The sequence below is a fragment of the Pimephales promelas genome, chromosome 3, assembly GCF_988280905.1.
Source record: "Pimephales promelas chromosome 3, fPimPro1.hap1.1, whole genome shotgun sequence".
Classification (NCBI taxonomy): domain Eukaryota; kingdom Metazoa; phylum Chordata; class Actinopteri; order Cypriniformes; family Leuciscidae; genus Pimephales; species Pimephales promelas.
This window is the reverse complement of record NC_142771.1, coordinates 23,408,089-23,432,394: the sequence shown is the minus strand read 5'-3', so window position 1 is coordinate 23,432,394 and position 24,306 is coordinate 23,408,089. Positions and strand designations below refer to the sequence as shown.

At 38.2% G+C, this 24,306-nt stretch overlaps 2 protein-coding genes across 6 annotated transcripts in view; both read left to right on the top strand.

Moving 5' to 3' along the window:
* The first annotated feature begins 293 nt into the window (after nt 1-293).
* med25 (mediator complex subunit 25) lies at nt 294-17,284 on the top strand. Of its 5 annotated transcripts, none has more exons than XM_039686512.2 (20): nt 294-484; nt 942-1,082; nt 1,155-1,200; nt 1,289-1,413; nt 1,567-1,665; nt 2,018-2,138; nt 2,408-2,567; nt 3,297-3,430; nt 3,961-4,030; nt 4,137-4,381; nt 4,478-4,564; nt 7,365-7,447; nt 7,545-7,602; nt 9,484-9,591; nt 10,200-10,373; nt 12,241-12,330; nt 12,514-12,585; nt 14,477-14,632; nt 16,491-16,599; nt 16,782-17,284. In XM_039686512.2, exons 2-20 carry the CDS (start codon nt 958-960, stop codon nt 16,886-16,888), a joined length of 2,169 nt encoding a protein of 722 aa, XP_039542446.1. In that variant the 5' UTR covers nt 294-484; nt 942-957; the 3' UTR covers nt 16,889-17,284. The 5 variants fall into 5 exon arrangements, with proteins under 5 accessions (XP_039542446.1, XP_039542445.1, XP_039542444.1 ...); XM_039686511.2 differs by having other exon boundaries at nt 7,362-7,447; nt 16,494-16,599; XM_039686510.2 differs by having other exon boundaries at nt 7,362-7,447.
* A 5,332-nt stretch (nt 17,285-22,616) lies between these two features.
* The window catches only part of lrrc4ba (leucine rich repeat containing 4Ba), a 48,511-nt gene continuing 46,821 nt past the window's right edge, over nt 22,617-24,306 (top strand). Inside the window, exon 1 of the mRNA XM_089128523.1 lies at nt 22,617-22,770. The gene's annotated coding sequence lies outside the window, so the exon portion shown is untranslated. The remainder of the gene's footprint in view (nt 22,771-24,306) is intronic.

Here is a 24,306-nt window from a genome sequence, read left to right as displayed (position 1 = left end):
AGACCAGTCATAAAAGAAATGCATCTTTAAGTGCATTTCAATGAAAACCCATTACAAAAAGCATCAATAAATCACATAAAAAAATAGATAAAATATCATAATTTAAAGTAAGATTGAACAAAAGGTTTAGGTAAGTAAAACTAAGTGGGTTGCGAATAAATACATATATACAACAAATGGATGGATGGGTGTTTTTTGATGGATGCCAAGTTATGTTTGAGGTGGGGTTTTTAAATTTACATACTGTTGGTAGAAAAATCGATCACTCATAAATCGATTCACCAACCCAGTCATTTCCCGGATCCAAGACCAGACCGGATTGTCGATTGCCGAGCTTAAATCACGATATTTGTTGTTGCTGAACGACGTTCAGATGAAGCTTTCATAATACAACTAAAGGCGGCTGGTGTACATATAATCAATGTCAATGACTGTATCAGCCCCTTTTATTTTTATTAAGAGTCAGATCTACTTATACTAGCAGGTAAGACACATGAGCTAAATTAGCATTTGAGGATAACGGCTAACGTTAACTAACACGCTAAGACTTGTATGTGTTAGACTTAAATGTGTTCACGTTGTATGTTTCAGTTTATTTGCACTTGCATTATACTTGCATTGAACGAATTTACTGTTTAATTGGACGAGAAGAGAAAAAATATATATTAGCCAAAATGAGGCTGTCAAATATTTTTTTGACACGAACTGAAACATTGAATCATACAAAAAAAAAATTGTAGGCGTTTGTTTAGGTTTTGAGAGCAAATGTGTATGATTTTAGAATAGACGTGATAATAAAATAACAGTAAAATACAAAATAACAAAACATTACGCCGCTTTATAGTGAAAAGTCACACAATACAATGCAATACAATAATAGTAATTAATACTTAAAGCAAATGTTCTGTATGAAATTGATCTAATGTCTGTCTTGCTTGCAGACCCAAGGTGACCCATATGGACCCCACCTCCAAGTCTGGGTTGAATCAGGTGTCAGATGTAGTGTTTGTCATAGAGGGAACTGCAAACCTTGGTCCATATTTTGAATCACTTCGGAAGAATTACATACTACCGACTATAGAGTAAGAGTCATCACCTGTTTATTCATTCTGATGCTTGTTAGACTTCCTTACAAACCTACTTTGTGATCACAGGTATTTTAATGGAGGACCACCTGCTGAAACTGATTTTGGAGGAGATGTGAGTTGGATGAAGCTGTTTACACTATCTCTTTTCATTACTGCCATCATTTCATATATCCCATCTAATGATCTTTTTCCTTTATCAGTATGGTGGCACTCAGTATGGACTGGTGGTCTTCAACACAGTGGATTGTGCTCCAGAATCCTACGTCCAGTGCCACGCTCCAACCAGCTCAGCTTTTGAGTTTGTCTCTTGGATTGACAGTATCCAGTAAGGGCTTTCATCACATTTGCATTTTACAATTGGAATTATGGGATACAATTGTGCTCTTGGATGTTTAGATGATAAGTTAGTTATGAATGTATTATCTGCTTTAAAGTTTTTTTTTGTTTTTGAATGCTTACGATGATGCTTTTTGCACAGATTCATGGGAGGCGGAGCAGAGAGCTGCAGTCTCATAGCTGAGGGTCTTTCTGTGGCCCTGCAGCTCTTTGACGACTTCAAAAAGATGAGGGAGCAAATGTGAGTTCTCGAACTTGTTCTGTGGAATCAAAATTCTGCTGTCTTATTTCCCCATTCTACTAAATTTACATTTGGGATGTGAAAGATGCAATGTAATTTGTGTTACAGACAAACTGATGTATGGAAACAGCTCAAGGGCAGATTTAGTTTGCGATACTAAAATTATGTGACAATGTATTAGGGTTGTCATTGTCACACACACCATTTTATCAGTAAACGACCAATTGTATGTAAACAGGCTGGGCTGGAGACAGCAAATATTCGCAAACATTTTTTAAAGCATTTTCACTTTGTCGATAACTGAATAGCACAAAAAGTTGGATGGAAATTTAACTATTGTTTCTCTCTTTAGTGGTCAGACCCACAAGGTTTGTGTGCTGCTGTGTAATTCTCCCCCATACTTACTACCGGCTGTGGAAAGCGTCAGCTATACAGGCTGCACTGCAGACAGCCTGGTCCAGATAATACGTGACGTGAGTCTGCACTGCGTTCCTTTCTTCAGTTATTCATTTCCTAAATGTTATGTAATGATAGACCCTCTAATTTAATGTGTTTGCCTTGATACTGGTCATACTGGTTGATTCTGTCATAGTCTACAATTTGATGTGTTATTTGTTCCACTTTGTAGTCTTGACAAATTTTAAGATGAGTCGTTCATTTATAGAATGTGGTGTCTGTTTCTCGATATGTAATTTATAATCTTTTTTATTTATTTCTTTACTTTACTTTTTTTGGGCTGTAGCGGGGCATCCATTTTTCTGTAATAGCCCCAAGGAAACTTCCAGCGCTTCGCTCTCTTTTTGAACGAGCATCTTCGGTAGCAGGTGCACCAGAGTCCTCGCACCCAGACTACAGTCAAGACCCCTTTCACATGGTGTTAGTCAGGGGCATTGCACTCCCTGGTAAGAAAGACGCTTGCTTTGATGTGTTTATGAATGTGCTGTGATATATCCTCAACAGTTTTTGTCAGCTCATGGACAGCCCTATTTTGTCACATGGGAGGAGATAAAATTGTATTATTTAGGGGTGTAATGAGACTCATGTCACGATTTAATACAATTCACTGTACTGAACTCACAATACAATTGCAATACTTTAAGCCACATTTTTTTTTACCACTTTAAACCATTTACATGTTACTTCTTCCTCCTTCTAAGAAAAAATAAGTTGATAAAAATGTACTGCTGATTAAAATGTTAAATGGTGACACTCTCTCTGACTACAGTGCATGCCTTTCAAATGGTCAGTTCAACCAATCACAGTTCTAATCGCAAAGTGTATCAATTTTATTTGAGTTACTCACCCTCATGGCATTCTCACTTGTCTCACACGCATGTACGTTTGAACGTCCCATGTTTACTACAGTATGTGCGTTGATCAGTAAATCTGATCATATAAAGTCCTCGTGTCTCTTCAGAAGACTTGGATTAAACCGCTCGTTTGATTATTTTTATGATGCCTTTATGACCGTTTTTGAATCTTTTACATTTTAGTGGAATGGACTTTAAATGGAGGTACTGAAATGAGGATGTGACTTGGATACAATTTTCACAGTAAACCTTTAGACCTCTAGTAGTATTATATTTGCTCTGGTTAATGCTTTTTTTACGTTTGTGTGTGTGTGTGTCCAGTTGCTCCTGGTGGAGGTTCTGGTCCAGTCTCCCTCAAACCTGTCTTGCCACCTCAGTCTCTGCCTGTATCCCATTCTCCTCTGGGTACTGTAGCCCAGACTCCTCCTCAGATGAACACAGGCCTTCCATACCAGGTATGTGTCAGTTAGAATTACTCATTTCCATTCAATTAAAGGTCTAATTAAAAAGTGTGTGCGTAACGAAATCACGGTAGATCTCAAAGTCTTTCAGATCCAAGAAATTTATATGATGGTGTGAGTGAGATGCCAGTCTGCGCTGTTTGCCACGGAAATTATGCCGTTTTAATGAGCGATTAATTGTCTCAGTTCACTTACCATTGGCAGGTGAAGTAAAAGGTTAATTTTTGGCTCTGTCTCATTGCTTCAGTGATGTAGAGCAGTCTATTCATTCTAAACCTTTCTGCGCCTAATTGGAAGCACATTATCGGTAATACACAGCCTTGTTTTGATTCTTAAGATAAGACTAACAGCTGTTATTATAATCTCATTTGAATAGATCTAAGTGGTAGATAAGATGTGCATGAATGCATTTGTATTCTGTGGAAAGATCTGGCTTTGTTTTCAAATGAGGCTGTGCACACTAATGATGAGGCCTCATGACTTGGTGTCCTTCTGTTACACACACTCACACTCTCTTCCCATAGAATCCCTCTCTAAACGCTGCCCATGATGCAGCACAGAAGGCATTAGAAGCTGCAAATCAGCAGAAGCGATGTGAGTCAGATTTTATTGCTGCTTCTTGAATTTTCTGCTGTGTTCGTGCTTTACCTATTATCTGTATTTGAAACACCATTTACTGAGTTATTTGTTTTGTTTGCAGTTCCTCAAATGCAAACTCCACCTTTCAGCCAACCACCAGTTCTCCCATCAGGAGGTAAACCCAGCCTATCTACAGTTACCACAGTGTCACCGCCAGTGTTAACGCAGCAAGTTCCACCTCAGCAGCCCCAACCGCAACCACCAGTCCCACCACCAGGCCCGCCCGCACCCAACCAGCCACCTCCTCAGCCCCCTCAGCAGCAGTCCAACAATCAGCCGACACCTCCACCAACTCAGCCTGGCATGGTCAGATTTGATAAATGTATTTCTGTGGATACTGTTTCATTTGGATTCATCCTTTTTATCATGCTCTTGCCCTTTCAATAAATTCTTATTTTCCAGACTGCTGTACCTGCACCCACGGCTGGGGCACAGCAGGGTGTTGCCAACAAGATTGTGGCGTGGAGTGGAGTTCTAGAATGGCAGGAGGTGAGAAGCTTATACTAGTGATGTCATGGTAATTTTTGCATACTGAATGGTGATTAGTAGGGCAGCTCCTAATAATTGACCAAACATTAGTCGATAAGAATTCGCTTAGTCGACCAAAGTTTAAATTAGTTAAAAAAAGATCTACTGGAAGTGGCAAAGTCACGACAGATCTTAACAAAGCTGGTCCATATGGTAATTGCAGTGCATCGGGCAGGAAATTAAAAGGTTTGCCTCATCACTCATCAGCCTTATTGTGGCTTATCATTTGATATCTAGTAGTAGCCTAACATTTTCACACTTTACATGGCCGCTCGCTCCAACTTTAACCTCGATAAATGTTCTATTATTGGCACATATCCAAGTGTTCCTGGAGGATTATTTTTTTCCTGATAATAGCGGAAAGAACTTAAGAACTTACTCCGTCATTTTTGGACATATAAGAGTAAAGAGTAAAACAGCATTTGAAACTGTAAAGGGTATACTTTTATTTGTGTCACTTATGATAACAACAAAACTTTGTGCTTTTGTTAAAATAAAGAAAACAACCAGGGTGCTCTTTCTGCCATCTTGTGTCACTAAAATGAACTGAACTCAGCATATACTTGGCTCACAAACATTAGAAATATGTCTAGACATATTACTAAACCAATTCAAATCGAAAACAAATACTCTTTGATTATGTAATCTGTATGAAACATCCTTTTCTCTTTAAAGGCGCGTCCACTACACGGAGGAGGTGACGAGTCAGCATTTTCAACTACGTTTTTGCAGCTGACACTGACAAAAAAAAAAAAAAAAAAAAAACCCACTAGTTTATTAATTAATTATAAAAATGTTCAGACAGTTTCCTTTCTGTTTTTTATTTTTTCCTGACAGATTTATAATCATTAGTCTGGACTATATGGTTTAGTACAAGTAAGAACAGAAAATGCCCCAAAATGATGAATAATCTTTCTTAATGTTGCTAATAACAAGCCAGTGTTGATATTTTTTTTAATAGCTTAAACTACTAAAAAAAACAAAAAAAAATTATTTTACTATTTTCTTTATTGAAAAAAATAGAATTTAAATTTAAACAAAAAAAAAAAACATACTAAAACTGAAATAAAAATAAATTGAAGCTACCTAAAGGATTATCAGGAACACCAGTTCAATTTCTTATTAATGACATTATCTAATCAATCAGTCACATGGCAGTTGCTTCGATGCATTTAGGGGTGTGGTCCTGGTCAAGACAATCTCCTGAACTCCAAACTGAATGTCAAAATAGGAAAGAAAGGTGATTTAAGCAATTTTAAGCATGGCATGGTTGTTGGTGCCAGACAGACTGGTCTGAGTATTTCACAATCTGCTCAGTCACTGGGATTTTCACGCACAACCATTTCTAGGGTTTAGAAAAAATGGTGTGAAAAGGGAAAAACATCCAGTATGCGGCAGTCCTGTGGGTGAAAATGCCTTGTTGATGCTAGAGGTCAGAGGAGAATAGTATTTAATAAATAAAAAGCATATCAATAATACTTAAATAACACTGTTGAAAGATACGACAGCAATGTATGACAGTTGTCCTAAACGACTGTCTGCACCAAGCAGGTGTGCGAGGGGTGTTTTGTTTGAGGTGTCCTACTGGATAAGGTGACGTGATTAGTGTCTCAATTAATCTCTCTGAAAAACTCCAATAACTTACCTGTAAAATGTAGGCTTTTATAGATGTGTGTAAAAGCTTGATTCGCTCACTGAGACTGAAACTGTTAAAGCTATCTAGTCGCATTTCATTGATGTATTGTTAGGTGACCCTTGGGATGCCATTTGCGCAGACTCTAATGGAATCAATGCTGTTTCTTGATTTCTGTTTGATTTATGGGAGACTCTTTAGATTAATGAAGCTCTACTGACCATTCCACAATGGACACGAGATCATCTCAGGGGTGTCTTAGCAATAAATATTCTCGAACACGCAGTCAACTATTGAAATGTTTTCTTTCGACAATGGGTCAACCATAGACTGTAAAAAATATGGACAAAGCGTCTGTGACGTCACCCATAGACTTTCTGAAGAACAAAATGATCAGGAAATAAAAACATAGACGCACACATCGTGGTCATTATCACCATCTGGTCAACAACATGCCAGCTTATCAAGCACGGCGGCACGCTCCGTTGCTGAGGCCTATCGCGGAGTCACCATCTGGATGATGAGTTCACACAGCTCATCGCACACTATTCGCAAACACAAACACTGCCAAGCTGCGCTGTGTAAATTAAATCAATAGCAATTCTGCGCCACAACTCTGTCGAACAGCAGATTAGTTCTGATTTTTTTTATCCACACTGTCCTTTTGCAGCGATACTGTAGGGTAGTTTGTAGTTCGGATGTGCAAATCTGGTATATTTACAAAATTGAATGGCTGTTTGCTTGAGTCAACAAGTCTGTCTAAACAAAGCCCTGAAAAATTAGGTTCCATCAGACATGTTTCCTTGGGGGAAATATTCTTGTGTTCAAAAACTGCAGGGATCTTGAGGCAAAATTAGCTATTTTGTGGTTCGTTTGTTTATTGCCTGTGCTGTTTTGATTGACATAATAATGTTAGCAGCTGTTCCGTTGTCAGTGCGATCTCTCTTGTTGGAAGTTGCACACACAGGTTGTTTATTTCACGAGACCTCCTGCCTTGAGTCCCACCATCCATCTCTGCCAGCAAAGTCTTTTTACTCTGTGTATGTTAACCTCTTCATCTTATTCTGCCTCTCCTTTTTTCCCTCCCCTTGTCACCTTTCCCTCTGTCTCCATCAATCACCGCAGAAGCCCAAGGCTTCCTCCGTGGACTCCAACACAAAACTTACACGCTCCCTGCCCTGCCAGGTCCAAGTGAGCCAAGGGGAGAATCTGTGAGTTACTCTCGTTTGGCCCAGATTTGCATAATGTGGGATGAATGATAGAGATGCACAGAGAGAATGACATGGTGTATTTTTTTTTTTTTTTCAGAAATACAGACCAGTGGCCACAGAAGCTGATCATGCAGCTCATCCCTCAGCAGCTCCTGGTAAATGTGAACATTGTCATTCCCTGCAGGATACATTACTGCTCTGCTTGCAAAGGAAGCAATTTCTTTTCATTCTTCTTTTTCTTGTTTTCCAAAATGTTGATATTCTACTTCATGTGTTCTTTTATTATCTCCTCCATTATCTTTCAGTGTTTTCTTCATCTTATTCTTTCCTCCATTTTCTGTCACCTCTTATTTCTTCATCATTGTCCTCTCCTCCTTTTTGTCTTCCTGCATCATCTTCTAATTTCTGTTATTTTCCTCTTAAATCCTTTCTTCATTTCTTCCTCTCCATCATTTAATCGTCATCTCCTCCCCATTCTTCGTCTATATTTTTTCAGGCTCTTCCTCATTTTTTTTTTCTGCACCTTTTCATTCCCTCCTCCAAATATTTTCCTTTTCCTTTTTTCTACTCCTTCATTCCCTCCCCTACCTTAAAGTGATAAGTTCACCCATCCTTGTGTTTTTCTAAACCTGTATGAGTTTAACACAAATAAGTTATTTTAAGTGAGACTGGTAACCAGACAGTTGATGGACACCATTTTTTTCCCAATGGAAGTCAATGCCACCGTCAATTGTTTGATTACCAACATTCTTTAAAATATCTTATTTTGTGTTCAACTTCAACTGAAAGGAAACTCGTACAGGTTTAGAACAATTTAATGGGGTAGTTCACCCAAAAATGAAAATTACCCCATGATTTACTCTCCCTCATGTTATCCCAGGTGTGTATGACATTCTTCTTTCAGACGAATACAATCGGTTATATTAAAAAAGTTTCCTGGCTCTTCTAAGCTTTATAATGGCAATGAATTGATGTGGTGAGTTTGTGTAAGAAAAATATTCATATTCAAACCTTTATATAGTAAAATAACTAGCTTCCGGCCAAACGAACATATGTATTCCACTTAAGTCTAAACAAATGTATCCAACTTATGCATTTAATGGGAAGTATTGCTGATATTAACACTACGCCATGATGCATTTCGCTACTTCCGACGTCACAAGTTGCTTAAGCTGTGCTTTAGGTGTAAGAATGTATATGACCGTAGACTGCTTATGACCGTTTGGCCGGTAGAATATGGTCAAATATGAGTATTTTTCTTACACAAACTCATCACTTCGCTTCAGAAGGACTTTATTAATCCCCAGGGCATGCAGAGCTCTTTTATGATGGATGGATGGATGCACTTTGACAGACTTCAAAACAGAAACGGCAATCCACTGCCATTATAAAGCTTGGAAGAGCCAGGACATTTTTTTTTTAATATAACTTGAATTGTATTCGTCTGAAAGAAGAATGTCACACACACCTAGTATGACTTGAGGGTGAGTAAATCATGGGCTGATTTTCATTTTTATGTGGACTATGGTTTTAATCATCACCTCATTTTCTCCTATTTCTTCTCCTCTTCATTTTCTACTCTATCATCTCCTCTTTCTTAATAATCATCTCTTGATTAATTGATCATCTTTTTCTCATAATGCCCTTTCTCCCCCTTTTATCTTCTCCTCCTTGTCCTCCTTTCTTCACCATATTCTTCTGCTCTTCTCATTTTGTCCTTCTACTTTTGATTCACTCCTACTTCCTTGCTACACACAGTAAGCTATACAGTAAATAAGTAGAATATTAATTTAAAGACTATTCATTGTACAGATTAATTCCTTAAAAAAAATAATTAGACTTATACTTTAAATGTATTTAAATTAGATCAATATTTAAATTAGATTAAAAAAAATAAATCTCCTATTGACTTTAAACTGGCACTCAAACTGCTTTTGTTAATTTCATCCTAAAACACATTTTGAAGTGCTGGTCAAATGTCTGGGTCACATGGGTCATTAATACAATGATCCATATGTCATCTTATTTTTCTATAGACTACTCTGGGCCCTCTGTTTAGGAACTCTCGTATGGTGCAGTTTCTCTTCACTAATAAAGATATGGAGTCTTTGAAGGGACTGTATCGCATTATGACCAATGGATTTGTGAGTACATGAACAGCATCGTATTTATAACCTCCTCCTGTAATAACTTCTCATATAGAACAGAGTTTTTATGTTGCCTATGCATATTTCTGTGTTTTTGTTGTATTTCTCATTGCAGACTACTAAAGAAAATGTGGTAGTGTGTAATAACGCTCTTCAGCCTCTTGAGGGAGTTCTTCCTCTGCTTTTAAGTGTCACTGCAGCAAAATACAAAGATTTTCACATTTAGTTATGGGAAAAAAATAGTTATTCCCACAGCCTGCATTTCATCTGAAAATGAAAGGGTCTGAAATGAACCTTTACCCTGGAGCTAGATCCCTTGACACAGACTAAGAGATCCGTCAGTAGTGAATCACCTTTAACACTGATTAAATTCAGTTTTAGGTTCAATCTGTGTCTGAAAAATGGCTGCTTAGTTCATTTTAATCCTGTCTTCAAATATAATCATGCAGGCACAGGCAGCTCTCCAGTCACTCTAGTTGTGTGTGCTGTCTAGATGTGTGGATTCCCACATAGTTTGATGTATATGTGTATCTATCTATCTATCTATCTATCTATCTATATATATATATATATATATATATATATGTGTGTGTGTGTGTGTGTAGGCTGGCTGTGTGCACTTCCCCCACAGTGCTCCATGTGAGGTGCGTGTGCTGATGCTGCTGTACTCGTCTAGGAAGAGGATCTTCATGGGACTCATCCCTAATGACCAAAGCGGATTCGTCAATGGTATTCGGCAGGTCATCACTAACCACAAACAAGTGCAGCAGCACCGATCGGTGAGTCACACAAAATGGTGTTGTTTTCAATCCAAATAAACACACTTTTATATGATGCAAACTAAGCAGCGTAAAATTTTTAAATTGTTAATATGATACACAAAAAACATGCACAGATGTGATGTAATCCACATCTAAAGTAAAACAATCTTTTGTTTCTGTAAAATGTTTACGTGTAAAATAAAAGTTATTTAACAGTTTATTTAAAAATGAAATCAATCTAGTTATGTGTGATGGGTCTTGTGAGTTATTGTCTCTGGTTTTGCATTTGTTGCCCACATAATGCACACAGCATTTAACATTAACACTCTCTAAGTGCTAATTGCGAGTTAAATGAATTTTAAATAAATTCTATTAAAATTTAAAATAAAGGTCCACAAGGTTGACGACAACATTTCAAAATTGTATCCATGTGTTACTGGCGCATGTCCTGGTTGGCATCAACATGCCAGCTGAACAGCTAATGGTTTCAATGATTTCTAATTGAAAAGGGAGAAAAATTGAGAATCATTCCAGCCATTCTAAAGGTAACCTGAGAATTTCACTCTCAATGTATATTCTGAGTAAATAGCCTGTAAAATTGAAGAGCCAGTGAAAATTGTTAAGTATATGTGGTATTTGGAGCGTATTCTTTCGCAATAAATTCCCAATGAAGGTTTTCCTCAGATCTGCCTCACCTTTTTTTTTGCATCCCTGGAAATAATGTTTATCAAAATAATAATTATTTCAACTTGTCCCTCTTTGAAAAAAAAATAAAAATAGACTAAATGTCTGGGTTACAGTGAGACACATACAGGCCAAATCGTAAATGTTAAAATTACATAATTTTCTATGTAAATGTACCTTCTCTGTTTTTTCAACTTCATTGCAATGATAATGGAATGCCTTAAACCTATAATGGCAGTAAAAATGGCAAACTGACCCTTTTTACTTCTATTGTAATCATCTCTCCATTACATTGACTTGGCACCTAAACATTATGCCACAGTTGCTGTTGATTTGAGCATAACTTGGATTGAACCCTACATTTGAAAACTGCTTTTTCGTTTCAAAACGCTCTCCATCCACACTAGTGTTTTCCTAAAGTTTTCACGGCCACACTAAAAAGTCAAATTAACCTTATTGTGCATCCGAAAAGCCTCATAAACGCTTGCTTGTATTATGCCTACAGAACAGACGTAATCAAGTACTCATGGTATTCTTCTGCCAGAATCATTTTATTTAGCAAAATATCTCATCACCATTTACCGATGCGTTCAGTTCACACTCACTCACCATTATAGGGTTTGGGCTACACACAACTGCCCTAATGTTTTGCCGCAGAACAGCAGTTGGGAGTATATTTTCTGTCGTCTTTGCAGGACTGCTATATGAAGAGTGTACAAAGAAACATATCTTTAGCAACAATGTGAAAGTGAATAGCACATATCAAGCACAATACTGGGTATATGTAACATATATTTCTACCAGTACAATATGATTCACACGACTAAAAATGTGTCATTGTTTTCGAATACCTTCTTCAAATTTATCCACTTGGAAGTGTATCTTCAAAAAGCTCTGTCTCTATTGACAAAAATGCTGTCTCAGTGTGGACGAAAGGCCAAAACAGATGCGCTTTCAAAAGAAAACGTATTAGTGTGAACAATGCCACAGTCACACACTTGAAAATGTGAATGCACATGAACTCTAGCGTAACAACGTACAATAATGAAAACAGTACACCCATTATGAAAAGAACTGCATTTTTGGACACTTCAGAGAAATCAAAAAGCGATTTTGCTTGAAGTGTGCTTATGCCACATTTGTTTTAATTCTGTCAGTAATTTATTGTGTGTCCTTTTCTCGGATAAACAATGCTGGTCAGATGCAACCTGGACAGGTCCCGTCCAATCAGAACTTCCTCAACAGACCGCCGGGCCCCATCCCAGTTACGCATGGCAACGTGCAACAGCAGGTAAACCAGCAGTGCTTCTTCCCCTCTCGTCTCTCCCCTGCCCTGCTCTCTCTCTCTCTCTCGGTCTCTTTTGCCCTGTGCACTCACCCGGTTTGTATTTCTCCTCGGCCTGAGATGGAATGTGCATGCTGTTCTAAACCCTCCTCGTCTCCTCTTCTCTGTCCCTCTCTCTCTCTGCCTCAGTCTGTGGTGGTGGGCTTGCCCTCCGTCAGTCAGGTCACACTGATGGAGGACCAGCAGAGACAAAACAACATGGTGAGAATCAGAAACACAATTATACACGCATGCATTCTCACACCCAGGACCGCAATTCCTGCAAACACAGGTTTTCACCACTTGATTTTCTGCCATTTCAGCACCAATCTTGTGAATAACGCCATGGGTTAAAGGGGACATTGCTGAACACAGGCAGCATCTATTTGATCAAAAATACAGTAATATAAAGAAACTACTCATTATTATCAATTTTTAAAACAGTTGTGCTGCTTAAAATTTTTATGGAAATCTGCATACATTTACACAAAGCCGGGTATTTAGCAAAACGAATATTTTCCCCCTCTCCGTTTTCTCGTTCACACACCCGCATAAATACGCCATCGAGCGCCATCATAACTATGCCAAACCTATTGGTGGCTGTGTAGAGGTTAAGGATAAAGCCATGCAAGCCAATCAGAATCCTCAGAATCGTCAAGAGAGAACCTAAAACGCCTAAAATAATCATTTTCTGTTTTCGTGTAAACGAGAGGCCAATGCGCAGGGAAATATCTGCGTTTTCCCTTCGTGTAAATGGGGCCTGAATTGCATTTCTGCATTTCTGGATTCTGAAATATTTTGTAACGAATTTCTTTTTCTGTCCCATTTGATTTCATACATCATTGCTAAATGGAAGTTATAATTTCTTCTTCTTCTTTTTTTTTTTAAACAAATGCTGACCCCAGACTTTAGAACGGTAGTTTAAGTCTAGGCCATTTATGCAACTAAGCTGCAAAAGCGTGTCATTTAAAAATGTGCCATAGTCACCTACATTTCATTTACATATCAACACCTTTTCAGTATTCAGCATCTAGACAGTGGAGTTGTTACTCATTTCAAATGCTAAGAGGTTAGCCAAACATAACAGAAGTCATTTACATATAGATGTCTTAAAGAGACAACCTGATTAAAGGTCAGAAAGAGGATAGTGTCACATTGACATTCGGTCTGGTCTGCTTTGCAGCTTATTCTGTCCAAAAAAACTCCCAGTTAGACAACAACCAACATAAACCATACAGCACAACCAGTGCCGTGCAGTTCATCCCATTCTCGAATAAATGACTCTCTTAAGTTGGTTCTTTTACATTTATTCATTTAGTTGACGCTTTTATCCAAAGCGACTTACAATTGCTATATATGTCAGAGGTCGCACACCTCTGGAGCAACAAGGGGTTAACTAAGTGTCTTGTGTCTCACACCAAAGGCATGTGTCTTATCCACTGCACCATCACCACCTTTTAAGTGAATACAAATCATACTGCGAGACCAATGTGGTCCGATTCCTGAATGGATGACTGACGAGTTTGGTTATTTTTAATAAATCAAAAACATTCAGCGCAAGCAGTGTATAACATGTTTTACGTAAAGCTGTTGAGCCTTCGGTCAGTTTAATTTCTGCTCTTATGACAATGCTTAGTTTAAAATACAGATGAAATTTGTCAGTAGTATTTTATTTATAAAAGTAAATAAAGAATGCATGAAATATGCTACTACATCATTTTGTATTATGCAATATTGAATTGCAATTATTCCGCCCCTGGAATCATTACATTTTCCTATGGTTTGCATCCCTAGAAGAAACTATTTGGCTTGTGCATATCCAGTTTACTTACTGTGTCAAACAAAACTCTGAATATATATATTCTATATATAATAGAGTGAAAATGGTTATGCAAGTTAAACAAATAAGTTACGACTGTATTTGACTTGTATTATAAGTGGACTCCTGGGAAAAATGTCCCCTCTAATACCATTAACACACTTACAGTGTTCTGTATTTACAGCTCTTTCACACAGAACTAGCACTTATGCAATATAGTGTTTTACAGCAGTGCCTTCTAATGTTCACTTGCATTCTTTTTTCATCACTGTGTGTGATTTTGGTTTCCATTAGCTGAGAGCAGCCGCAACAGGCAATCAACAGCCGCCAGTCACTGGTGCTCCGCCCAATCAGGGCCAAGCTCAAGCCCAGCCGCCTGGTGGCATGCTCCGGCTCCCAAACCCAGGCGCAAACCCCCAGCTCCGCAGTCTCCTCCTCAGCCAACAACCTGTAAGTGTGTGCAGTGAATAGCACATGGTGCCCTTCCACACCACTTCCTTAAGCCACTGTCACACTAGATTTTCGAGCATGCACAATTTCTGCATTGGTCGTAATATGACGTCACAATCAGACGGGTCTTTTTTTAAAACATGATTTAAAATACATCCAAAATGTAAAAATAATCAGGCTATTAAAAGTACTGCATTTTTTCATTGTACTAAAGCATAAAACTATCGTAATATTTTTGCAGATATTTAGGAAACATACTTGTTTGTCTGAAAACCAATGCTACAGCCAGTTATTGTACTGTGAAATGTGTCAATGTCATTTTTTGTTTTGGTCTGTGCTATACCACACATTACCAATTTAGTATTTCGACAACCTGAGTCTACCCGACATATTATAAAGCCTCGGCATCCATCTAAAAATCTCTATTAACGGGAGCATATTAAAACAGGGATGAATCGACTCATAAATGTACAAGTCTCCCCGCCTTCCATTGTCAATTGCGCTCGGTTCTGTTGCATGTCCTAAATCTGGCAACCCACGTGAGTATTGAGTCTGAGGAGAGGGCAAGGGGAAACAACTCTCTTCAATATTTAGAATTTGCACTGCAGTACCCATTTCAACCAATAGCTGTCAATATTGCATACTGCACCTTTAATTACAATAACAATTTTTATTAATAATTATTCATTAGAATTAGGCTCTTAATGGATTGCTCATTCCAAGCTTTTAAGTTCCCGTCCGACCTGAAGACCTGTTTATTTATTTTATGTTTTGGCTGCGTGCGAATCACCTTATACTGCTCACCAGCAAGCTCCTAGATTTGCGCGAGCTGTTCCTATTGTGATGCTGATAAAAAATGTGGGACCCTTTTGTGGAGAATTTACAACTTTAAAACGGTATGGAGAAAGCCAAACGTGATCTAAAACAGCCACATAAATTAAAGACATAAATTAGAAACTTTTAAAACTGCTAATGACCACTCGTATAATTTATCACGTTTTATTTTAGTTGTGACAAATTTTGACTAGTAGAACTTTTTAATAGATAATACTTTTGATTATAGATTTTTATTACAACTGTGGCATGTTGTAGCTATAGTTTATAAATGTGTAGGTTTCTATTTTTAATAACAAATGCTATAGATTTATAAAAAAAGAAAGAAGTCAACATTGGCCTAAGGATAATAATGCGTCATCATCAATGGCCTTACTTGTAATTATAGCCTTATTGTAACAAATGCTACAATTGTAAGATTACAACGACTATGGTACATTATCATAAGGGCAAATACATGTTAGGATCAAATGCTTGGACAGGTCTGGACAAAACAATCTGTTTTTCCCTATGTCTAAAATGTGTTTTGTTCTAATGATGACTGACATGGGGGGAAAAAAATAAAAACTGGCGTTCAGACATGGCCAAAATCATTAAGAGTCTGTTAGGACTAGGAAATAAAACATTTTCGGTGTAAAAAAGTAAATTGACGTTCAATTCCCATGGGACTTTAAAGTAGATAATTCGTTCCTGATGCCTAAATAAAATAGAATACACCAAATATCCTGCAAACAAGTTATTGTTGAAGGTGGGGTATGCGATTTTCTTATTTGACCATTGTTTCGAAATCACTTAAAATTCTATTCCTAACCCACTTACACAGCCACTGAGTTAGAAGCACTGAAATGAAAATTAAGCAATTTAATCATCTGTCGAACCGGCAGGACTCAAAACTCCAGCCAATCATTTCCAAGACCCCCTGGAATCATTTGACAGAAAATGCGTCAATGCGACCCCTTCATACCGGCGAAATCATCTCTCCAATCACAGTTCGGCTTGTCTCATCTCATCTCTCTGTCTTAAGCAGGGTGGGATGCAGGGCATGCAGGGAATGCATCCCATCCAGCAGATGGTCCATCCAGCACCAGGAGGGGGCGCTCAGATGCAGGCTCAGTGGAGGCAGCCTCACCAAGGTAACACTTAATTTCCAGTGTGGTATCATTAGCACAATTTATTTTTATCACATCTGTGACCTCGTTAATTGTGTAAGGGATTTCATTTATTTGCTGTGGTTTGTACAACTGTTTATGTTTCATTTTGTATTAAAACCTCTTAGATTTTTTGACATTTAATAATAAGTTTCACATTCCCACAGGTCAACTGATGATCCCTACAGGTCCACGTGGGCCAGTCGCACAGAATCCTGGGATGCCTTCAGTTTCGAGTGTCATGGAGGATGAAATTCTTATGGACCTTATCTAAGGACCACTTTACCCATCATTCTTTGCTTGCTTCAGATGTTTCATTATGGAATACGAGAGGCATCTAAGCTCTGTTCTTTTTACTTTTTAGTTATAAGCAAGTACGTAGGAGAAGAATATCGGTGTTTATAGATCAGGACATTATTTTGATACTCATGCATTCGTTGACACATTTAAACACAAGCCTATCACCGTATCATGTGAGCGGTAACACGATTTTTCACACAGATGGGACCGAAGAGCAAGACATTAAGACGTTTCGGCTCGCCTCGAGATGAATCGTTCGAATCCGGTTACTATTGTATTTTTATGAAAGTTTTACTTTTTCTTAATTTGTCTTTTGAAATCAAGTAATGTTGTTTTATGAACTTAAAATAAACTTAATTTTCTCAAGCAATTTTTGTATTCAAAGTCTTCCTTAAAGCGATAGTTCACCCCCAAAATGTTAATTTTGTCATTTACTCGCCTTCATGTTCCAAACCTGTATGCATTTCTAAACAAAAAAGAAGATATTTTAAATGCTGACAAACAATATCCATACAATGAAAGTCAAAGGGAACCGAAACTTAGATACCAACATTCTTCTCAAGAGTCCTACAGGTTTGGAATGACATGAGGGCAGTAAATGAACTATCTCTTTAAGGCAAAGTATTTGTTTGATGGGGGCGGACGAGTGACTTAAATAGACTGAATGATAGGTTGCAAAACGCTCGATTCTGCCAAATGGTGTCACAGCGTTAAAATTAACCACTCCAATATGTCATGGAACCATACAGTGGACCCCTGTGCCAAGTAGTTCTACCAGATGGCAGCACTTGGCCATGCTTCCCTTGGCATAACACATAATCAGGCTGGACACAGACACAATGTACGACTACAATCCACACATATACGGAGATATCTTGGATCAGTGTGGACATATAAGCATAATCTGACACTGAACAATCCTAATTAACCATCTTTTGTGCTGAACAAACAATTTATATGGCCACCACTAAATGCGCCTGTCCCATCGTGCTTATTTTCAGCGCACCCTGAGGCATTATGAAGCTTCGTGTGCGTGCCACATTACTATATATCTGTCACATTAGGAATGCACGTTCTGAATCCAACGCACCAGTAATGGGAACGTTACCAACCGTTGACATTCAGGAGAATTAAACAGCCTCCGGTCAGAGAGCAGTCGAGCGTTTGCCTTAGCATGCACGTTTTGTGTGCTTTTTCACGTGCAGACCTCTTAGTACACAGACACACATTCCCACACAGACAGGAAGTGATGTTAGTCCCTGTCACCTGGGAGACGGAGACGGTTGCTAAGATACGTTGACACTGGGATCTGATTCTAAGCTTTCTCTCCATCCCTCTCTCACACACACGCCGCATACACCCATAGATAGAGGCTCTTCTGTCTCTCAGTGGCGGCTGCTCAATCCCTTTCGCTGCCATCCAGGTCACGTCAACTGCTGAACAACTGTGCTCTACGTGCCCTTGCTTTTATTCTCCTCGGCTTTCTTAACTTTCACACTTTTCAGTCTGCGGATGTGCCTATTTGATGCCAGCTCGCCTTAGATGGCACTCCTTGGGATACGCAGACTGTTTGCACTTATCACAGTTTGATGTGTGTTGATGCACATTTTCTGGCTCGTTATCGTCTAAATAAAGCATCGGAGTGGCATCGCGGCAAGTAAATCGCTGCAGCGCAGACAGTGATGACTGGTGCCTCTGCTTCAGTGTATTAAATGTGAGGAGTTGGACCATTCTGCTCACTCATCTGGAAGAGCGAGTATTGTTGCAGTTCCTGTGGCCTTATGGCTGCATTTAATCTTGCAACGTATGCTCGAATGACGTTGAGCCGTGTGGCCAAGGGAATAAGTGGGTCACGGAGCCACACAGAGTTTGTTTTAGGGGGCGATCGCTTTGACTGACTTTTGTTTTAAATATAAAACACAGTGGCAGGAGAACGCAAGTAGAGTGTTGTTTTCCCTCCAGAAACGTTTGCCTTGCACTGGCGGAAAAAAGCGGCGTGATCGCTAGTACTCCGGGGCAGAGACGCATCAGTGACCTTAATAGATGTGCATGGATGGAGGCTCAGCGTGCAGGTGTTTTCTTGTGATTTTCGACGGCCTTCGACATGCAAAACACAAGGGTCTGGGTGAACATTGAGGGTTTCGAGTTTTCGTGCCCATGAGGGAGCATTTAAATGATTTGTATTCTGACAGTGAAAAAGTTTATTGAGTGTAATTGCAGTGCTGTGGGGAAGCTGATCTCTTTCTTGTATGACACGTATCATGGCTCAGTGAGGCAAAAGCAGCTGAGCTCCCATGGTGAGGTGGAGCAAAAGATCTGGTATCACACAGGAGCACCATGCTGGCCTTCTCTGAATGGGTCAGATCAAGCAAGGAGGGGAAAAAATGACAAAGAAAGATGTAATGCATTTCGTTCACAGCAAGACTAAGCCTTCCACGAATCCTGAGCTGACATGGTACGGTGACTGACATGCCGCTAAGAACAGGAAACTGAGTCGTCTGAATTTTATTACAGGGGTGATGAACTGAGAAATCAATTTTTCTTTGAGCTTTTCACATCTATGAGGTCATCATATTATAAGAATATCCTGCAAGTTTCAGAACTGAAAATGTCCTTGTTAGTCCAATAAAAGCTTTTATTGACACAAGGCTCAGCAAACGACTCAGTTTTTCAAAGTGGGGAACTATGACGTCAAAGACGATAAAACACCACCCCTGCAGGAGAAGATCAACACCTACTTCAACAGGCTGGTTTTGCCCCGCCCACCGATACACGCATAGCTAAATTACATAGATGCCTACCTCATGATATAAAACCAAGCGTTTTTGAGCTGAGCTCAAAAATGGGCTAGAAAATTGCCTATTACTTATTCATTTTGATGATTTTTTTAATGTAAAAACCAAGCAAACGTCATAAGTTAACCTCAGACAAAAATATAAAAAAAATTAAAAAGCCAGTTAATGACCCCTTTAACCAATGGCACAGTCCATAGAGAAACAGTGTTCAGACAGGCAACGCTAGAGCTTATCAAAACAGGTTCACTGCAGTGGCATTTTCATGATGCTCGTGTTGGTCAAGGGACATCGCCGCAGAGTCTTCACTGTGTTTTCAAGGGTTCAGTCCACTTACATTTAAATCTCACCATTAAACTCAATGTTGTCATGTAGGGCAGGCTACCTTTTGTTTTGAAGGAGCACCAGAGGCAGTTCTGGCTCACTTGTCGTGCCCCAGGCAAGACGAGACATGAAAAAAAAAAAAACTGTATATACAAATCTATATCAGGTTGGAATTTTAACCCAGTTTCCTTTGCTTTCCATGCATTTTTTACTGTAAACGAGCAGTTTTGATGATATTTTGAACTCATTGTGTTCCACATGTTTCAAGCAGGCCCGGATTTTTGCATATATAGGCAATCTAGGCACATCCAGGGGGGCCCATTTATAGTAAATAAAATTTTATTATTATTATCTCAGTTTAATGCTAAATCATTGAAAGCCAATTACTAGGGGCGTAACAATATATCGGGCCACAATATATAGCAATACAAAAATGCAACAATACGTATCATGGATAGTTCCCCAAAATAAATATTACTGTGTGAGAAAAAAAATTCTCAAAAAAGTTTTAGTGTCAGTACTACATTAAACTACTCTATATAATGTTGATTATAATGTATAATAATGCAATGAGGGAATATTTGTGGGTACTGATAATGCCATAAGACTTATGCAACTTGACCAGTAAAAAGTGTCCAATATTATTTTAAATATAACTAAATATGTCTAGTCACAAGTGCAAGAATATTTGTCTAAAATAATTCTGTATTTTCAGCTTCAAAATCAAATATTTTTGTTCTGGTGTGACCATTGTCCTTGATTTACAAGCACCGAGTCCAAGCCTTCATTTAAACCCACAATGTAATATCAAAACATACATTTTTTGTTAACCTTTTATCATATATCTTGGAGTATCTTGGAGTGTATCGTTACACCCCTACCAATTACTATAGGCAATACATTAATTGAATTTTAAATATATAGTTTACTGTGTAAACTACCGAGTGGGGGCCAGGGCCAAACATTGTCATAACATGAGATAATTTTTTTTTTTTTTAAGAAACACATATATGCCTCTCTCTCTCTCTCTCTCTCTCTCTCTCTCTCTCTCTCTCTCTCTCTCTCTCTCTCTCTCTCTATATATATATATATATATATATGCTGTGCAAAGATTAATTGCAATTAATCACATCCAAAATAAAAGTTTGTGTTTACATAATATATGTCTGTGTGCTGTGTATAATCATTTTGTTTATATAAATACATATGCATGCATGTATATATTTAAGAATTATTTGCAGTGTGTGTAGGCTATTTATATTTACAAAATAATTATACACAGCACATAAAAAAAAAAAAAACACTTGACAGTCTGAATGGGCATAATGCTGCTGATTCCACAGGTATTCTGTGTTAAATAAACCGTTTAACATTTTGAATTTAGAACCAATAGGACAAAGAGAGCATTGAAGTTTTCTTGTGATCTTGGACATCCAGAATGCATACTGCATAGAAAAAAAAAAACGTTTTTAAAACTTTTGTTGTTGGGAGTCCAGCTAATCACTTCTGCAATGTTAAGCTTTCATTCCGAAAATATTCGCTGTCACAGGGAATCATCTGTACAATCATCTGTACTAAGCAATCAGCACTGAACAAAGTGCTAACATTGTGCAGTTAACAGTGCAAGTGTGCTTTGTGCTAATGCAGTAACCTAGTTAAACTTTAATGCAACTGTAAGTAACAGCAAGATGAACTGTGGAGTGCCGCACATGGTTACATCACACATCACATCATGTTTCATATATTGTTCTGTATTGCTAACGTTACCTTTCAACGGCACCGAAAAACAGGAGCCCCGCCTTTCTGTCATTCGGAAAAGGACAACACAGGGCTCGACACAAACATGGCATGAATTACTTACTGCGTTAGATGTATTCTGACATGCCCTTGAGAACAGCAAATTTTGATGTTGCTGGAAAATCTGCTGACATGCTTGCAGCGGAGAGGAAGCAACGTTTGCACCATGTCTGGTGGACCTGTGTAAAAAAAAAAAAAAGTGTTATGAAAACTAGACACACTCAAACATACCAGACCAATGGATGTAGTGGAGATCAGGGACATTCTTAAAAGAAGACCGTGATTTCTTAGAAATGTATACTCTTTATTTGTTGGTTTCACATGTTAAAAAACAATAATATTTTTTTCAATTTATATTAATACTTTCATATTCAAGGAAAGGGGCAGTTTGATGTCACACGTGATTAAAAAAAAGTATATATTCCAATTTTGTTTTAAAAAAAATAATAATTTCGAGATTATTAGTGTGTGTAGGGTATCAACTCCAAGGGGGGGGGGGGGGGGGGGGATGGGGCACAAATTTTCTTTGCAATAATAATAATAATAATATATTAAAAAAAATTCCCGTTCGACATTTGTTAAGACATCTGCTTTAGAATGCTTATGATAAACATTACAATGCTCATGATAACTTTTGTTAACTCTACAATAAGTAAATCCACTTCACCAGCTAATTACTTCTGGACAGCCAGACTATGCTGGGCCATAGAAATATATAGAACCGGAAGTTCAAAGACAATATTCTAAAGATGACGGCGCCCATGTTTCTCTGGTGCATTTATATATATAATTTCTTTCTTTCCATTGCCGTACCCATCCCGCCACCGCACGCTTGCTACGGGCTGAGTACTAAACTAGGCAGTATGCCGTCCGGGAAAAAAAAACAAAAGCTGTCTGCAGAAAGGGGGAAAGGCCCAAGATGAATCCCGTGCATCACTTTCGGGTATGTTCAAAAATATGCAAAAGTTTTGACTATTGAAGCTAATGGGTGAAATTAATCATCCGTGTTTAATGCCGCGTTAATAATTTGACCAGCTTTGGTTTGAAACTAATGCAATTTTTGTCAGTACCGGAAGTGTAGCATTCCATGGACGATAATACGAACCAAAAAACAAAACATCATACATCATTAGACTGTTTTCTATTACTGCAGCGATGTATTAAATCATTTAAAAAATATATAATATAGCATAGTATCGTGCTATCATTTATAGACCTAAGCTAACACAGGAGAATACATCAATAAGTTTCTAAATATGCAAATTGATGTTCACCGCGATTTCAAAATAAAACCTAAAACAGCTTGCTCTCAGTTTGCATGTCTTGATACCTGTCCATGTGTTCTTGTTCAAGAAATTACAGTGTCTGTAGCATTTCTTTTGCAAAGAAGTGCCCAAATATTAAAGATTAAGTGGACTTTTACATTAAGTGTTGTTTGGCCAATATAAACAAGGATTTGATAATGCTGTAAATTTTAACAACAACAGTCACTAGGCTGCTGGCATCATCTGCAGGCATTTGTTATAATACATAATGTACATTCCATAAGATGATTTGTTATTATATTGCATTATGTATTTTAAGTGTTGTTCAATAAAACCATAACCCACTCAGACCCTGTGTCCATTACAATGGACATCACATGTCAGCCCCGTTTTTTTAACTTCTGGAGCATTTCACAATGGACAAATATGGAATAAAAATGCAAAAATGGAGGCTCTAGACCCTTCCAGAGCTGAGATATTGAGATATTTATAATGGCATAAATGCTGCGTGGGATGTCAATATCTCAGCTCTGGAAAGGTCTAGAGCCTCCATTTTTGCACTCAGGTCTAAGTCCCATGACCCTCTATCAGAATCCAGAGTTTCAAGAAGATCAGAGCAACTCAAAATTTCAACCCAAAAAAAAAAAAAAAACGACAGTGGTACCCCTTTCGGTTTTTTTTTGGTGCGAAAAAATAATTTTCTCCAATCTTCTTCAAACTCTGGATTCTGATAGAGGGCCATGAGACTAAGATCTGAGTGCAAAAATGGAGGCTCTAGACCCTTCCAGAGCTGAGATATTTATCATGGCATAAATGTTGCGTGGGATCTCAGTATATCAGCTCTGGAAGGGTCTAGTGACTCCATTTTTGCATTTTTATTCCATATTTGTCCATTGTGAAATGCTCCAGAAGTTAAAAAAAAAGGGGGCTGACATGTGATGTCCATTGTAATGGACACAGGGTCTGAGTGGGATAAACAATACAATTCTGCTTGGCCAACAGTGACCCTGATCAGAACAATAGGGGTTATGCACAACATTCTTCTGGTGTTTATGGGAGCTACCCATTCTATCCATGTACACCGTATTGCCAATCAGACGTCCAGAGCCCTGAATACTCGGTTAGACAAAGGGTTTAAGTTTTACGCCTCCTCATTTATTCACGATTTAAAGCTATGCAAGACAGTGGTGTCTGTCTCCTTACCCCATAGTTAA

What these genes read in the sequence shown, in the direction of transcription:
- med25 (XM_039686510.2), top strand. Translation starts at nt 958, where the DNA reads ATGGACCCCACCTCCAAGTCTGGGTTGAATCAGGTGTCAGATGTAGTG. An exon ending in TCATCCCTCAGCAGCTCCTG is followed by an intron (nt 7,603 to 9,483) that starts GTAAATGTGAAC and finishes ATTTTTCTATAG; the next exon opens with ACTACTCTGGGCCCTCTGTT. An exon ending in AAGTGCAGCAGCACCGATCG is followed by an intron (nt 10,374 to 12,240) that starts GTGAGTCACACA and finishes AATGCTGGTCAG; the next exon opens with ATGCAACCTGGACAGGTCCC.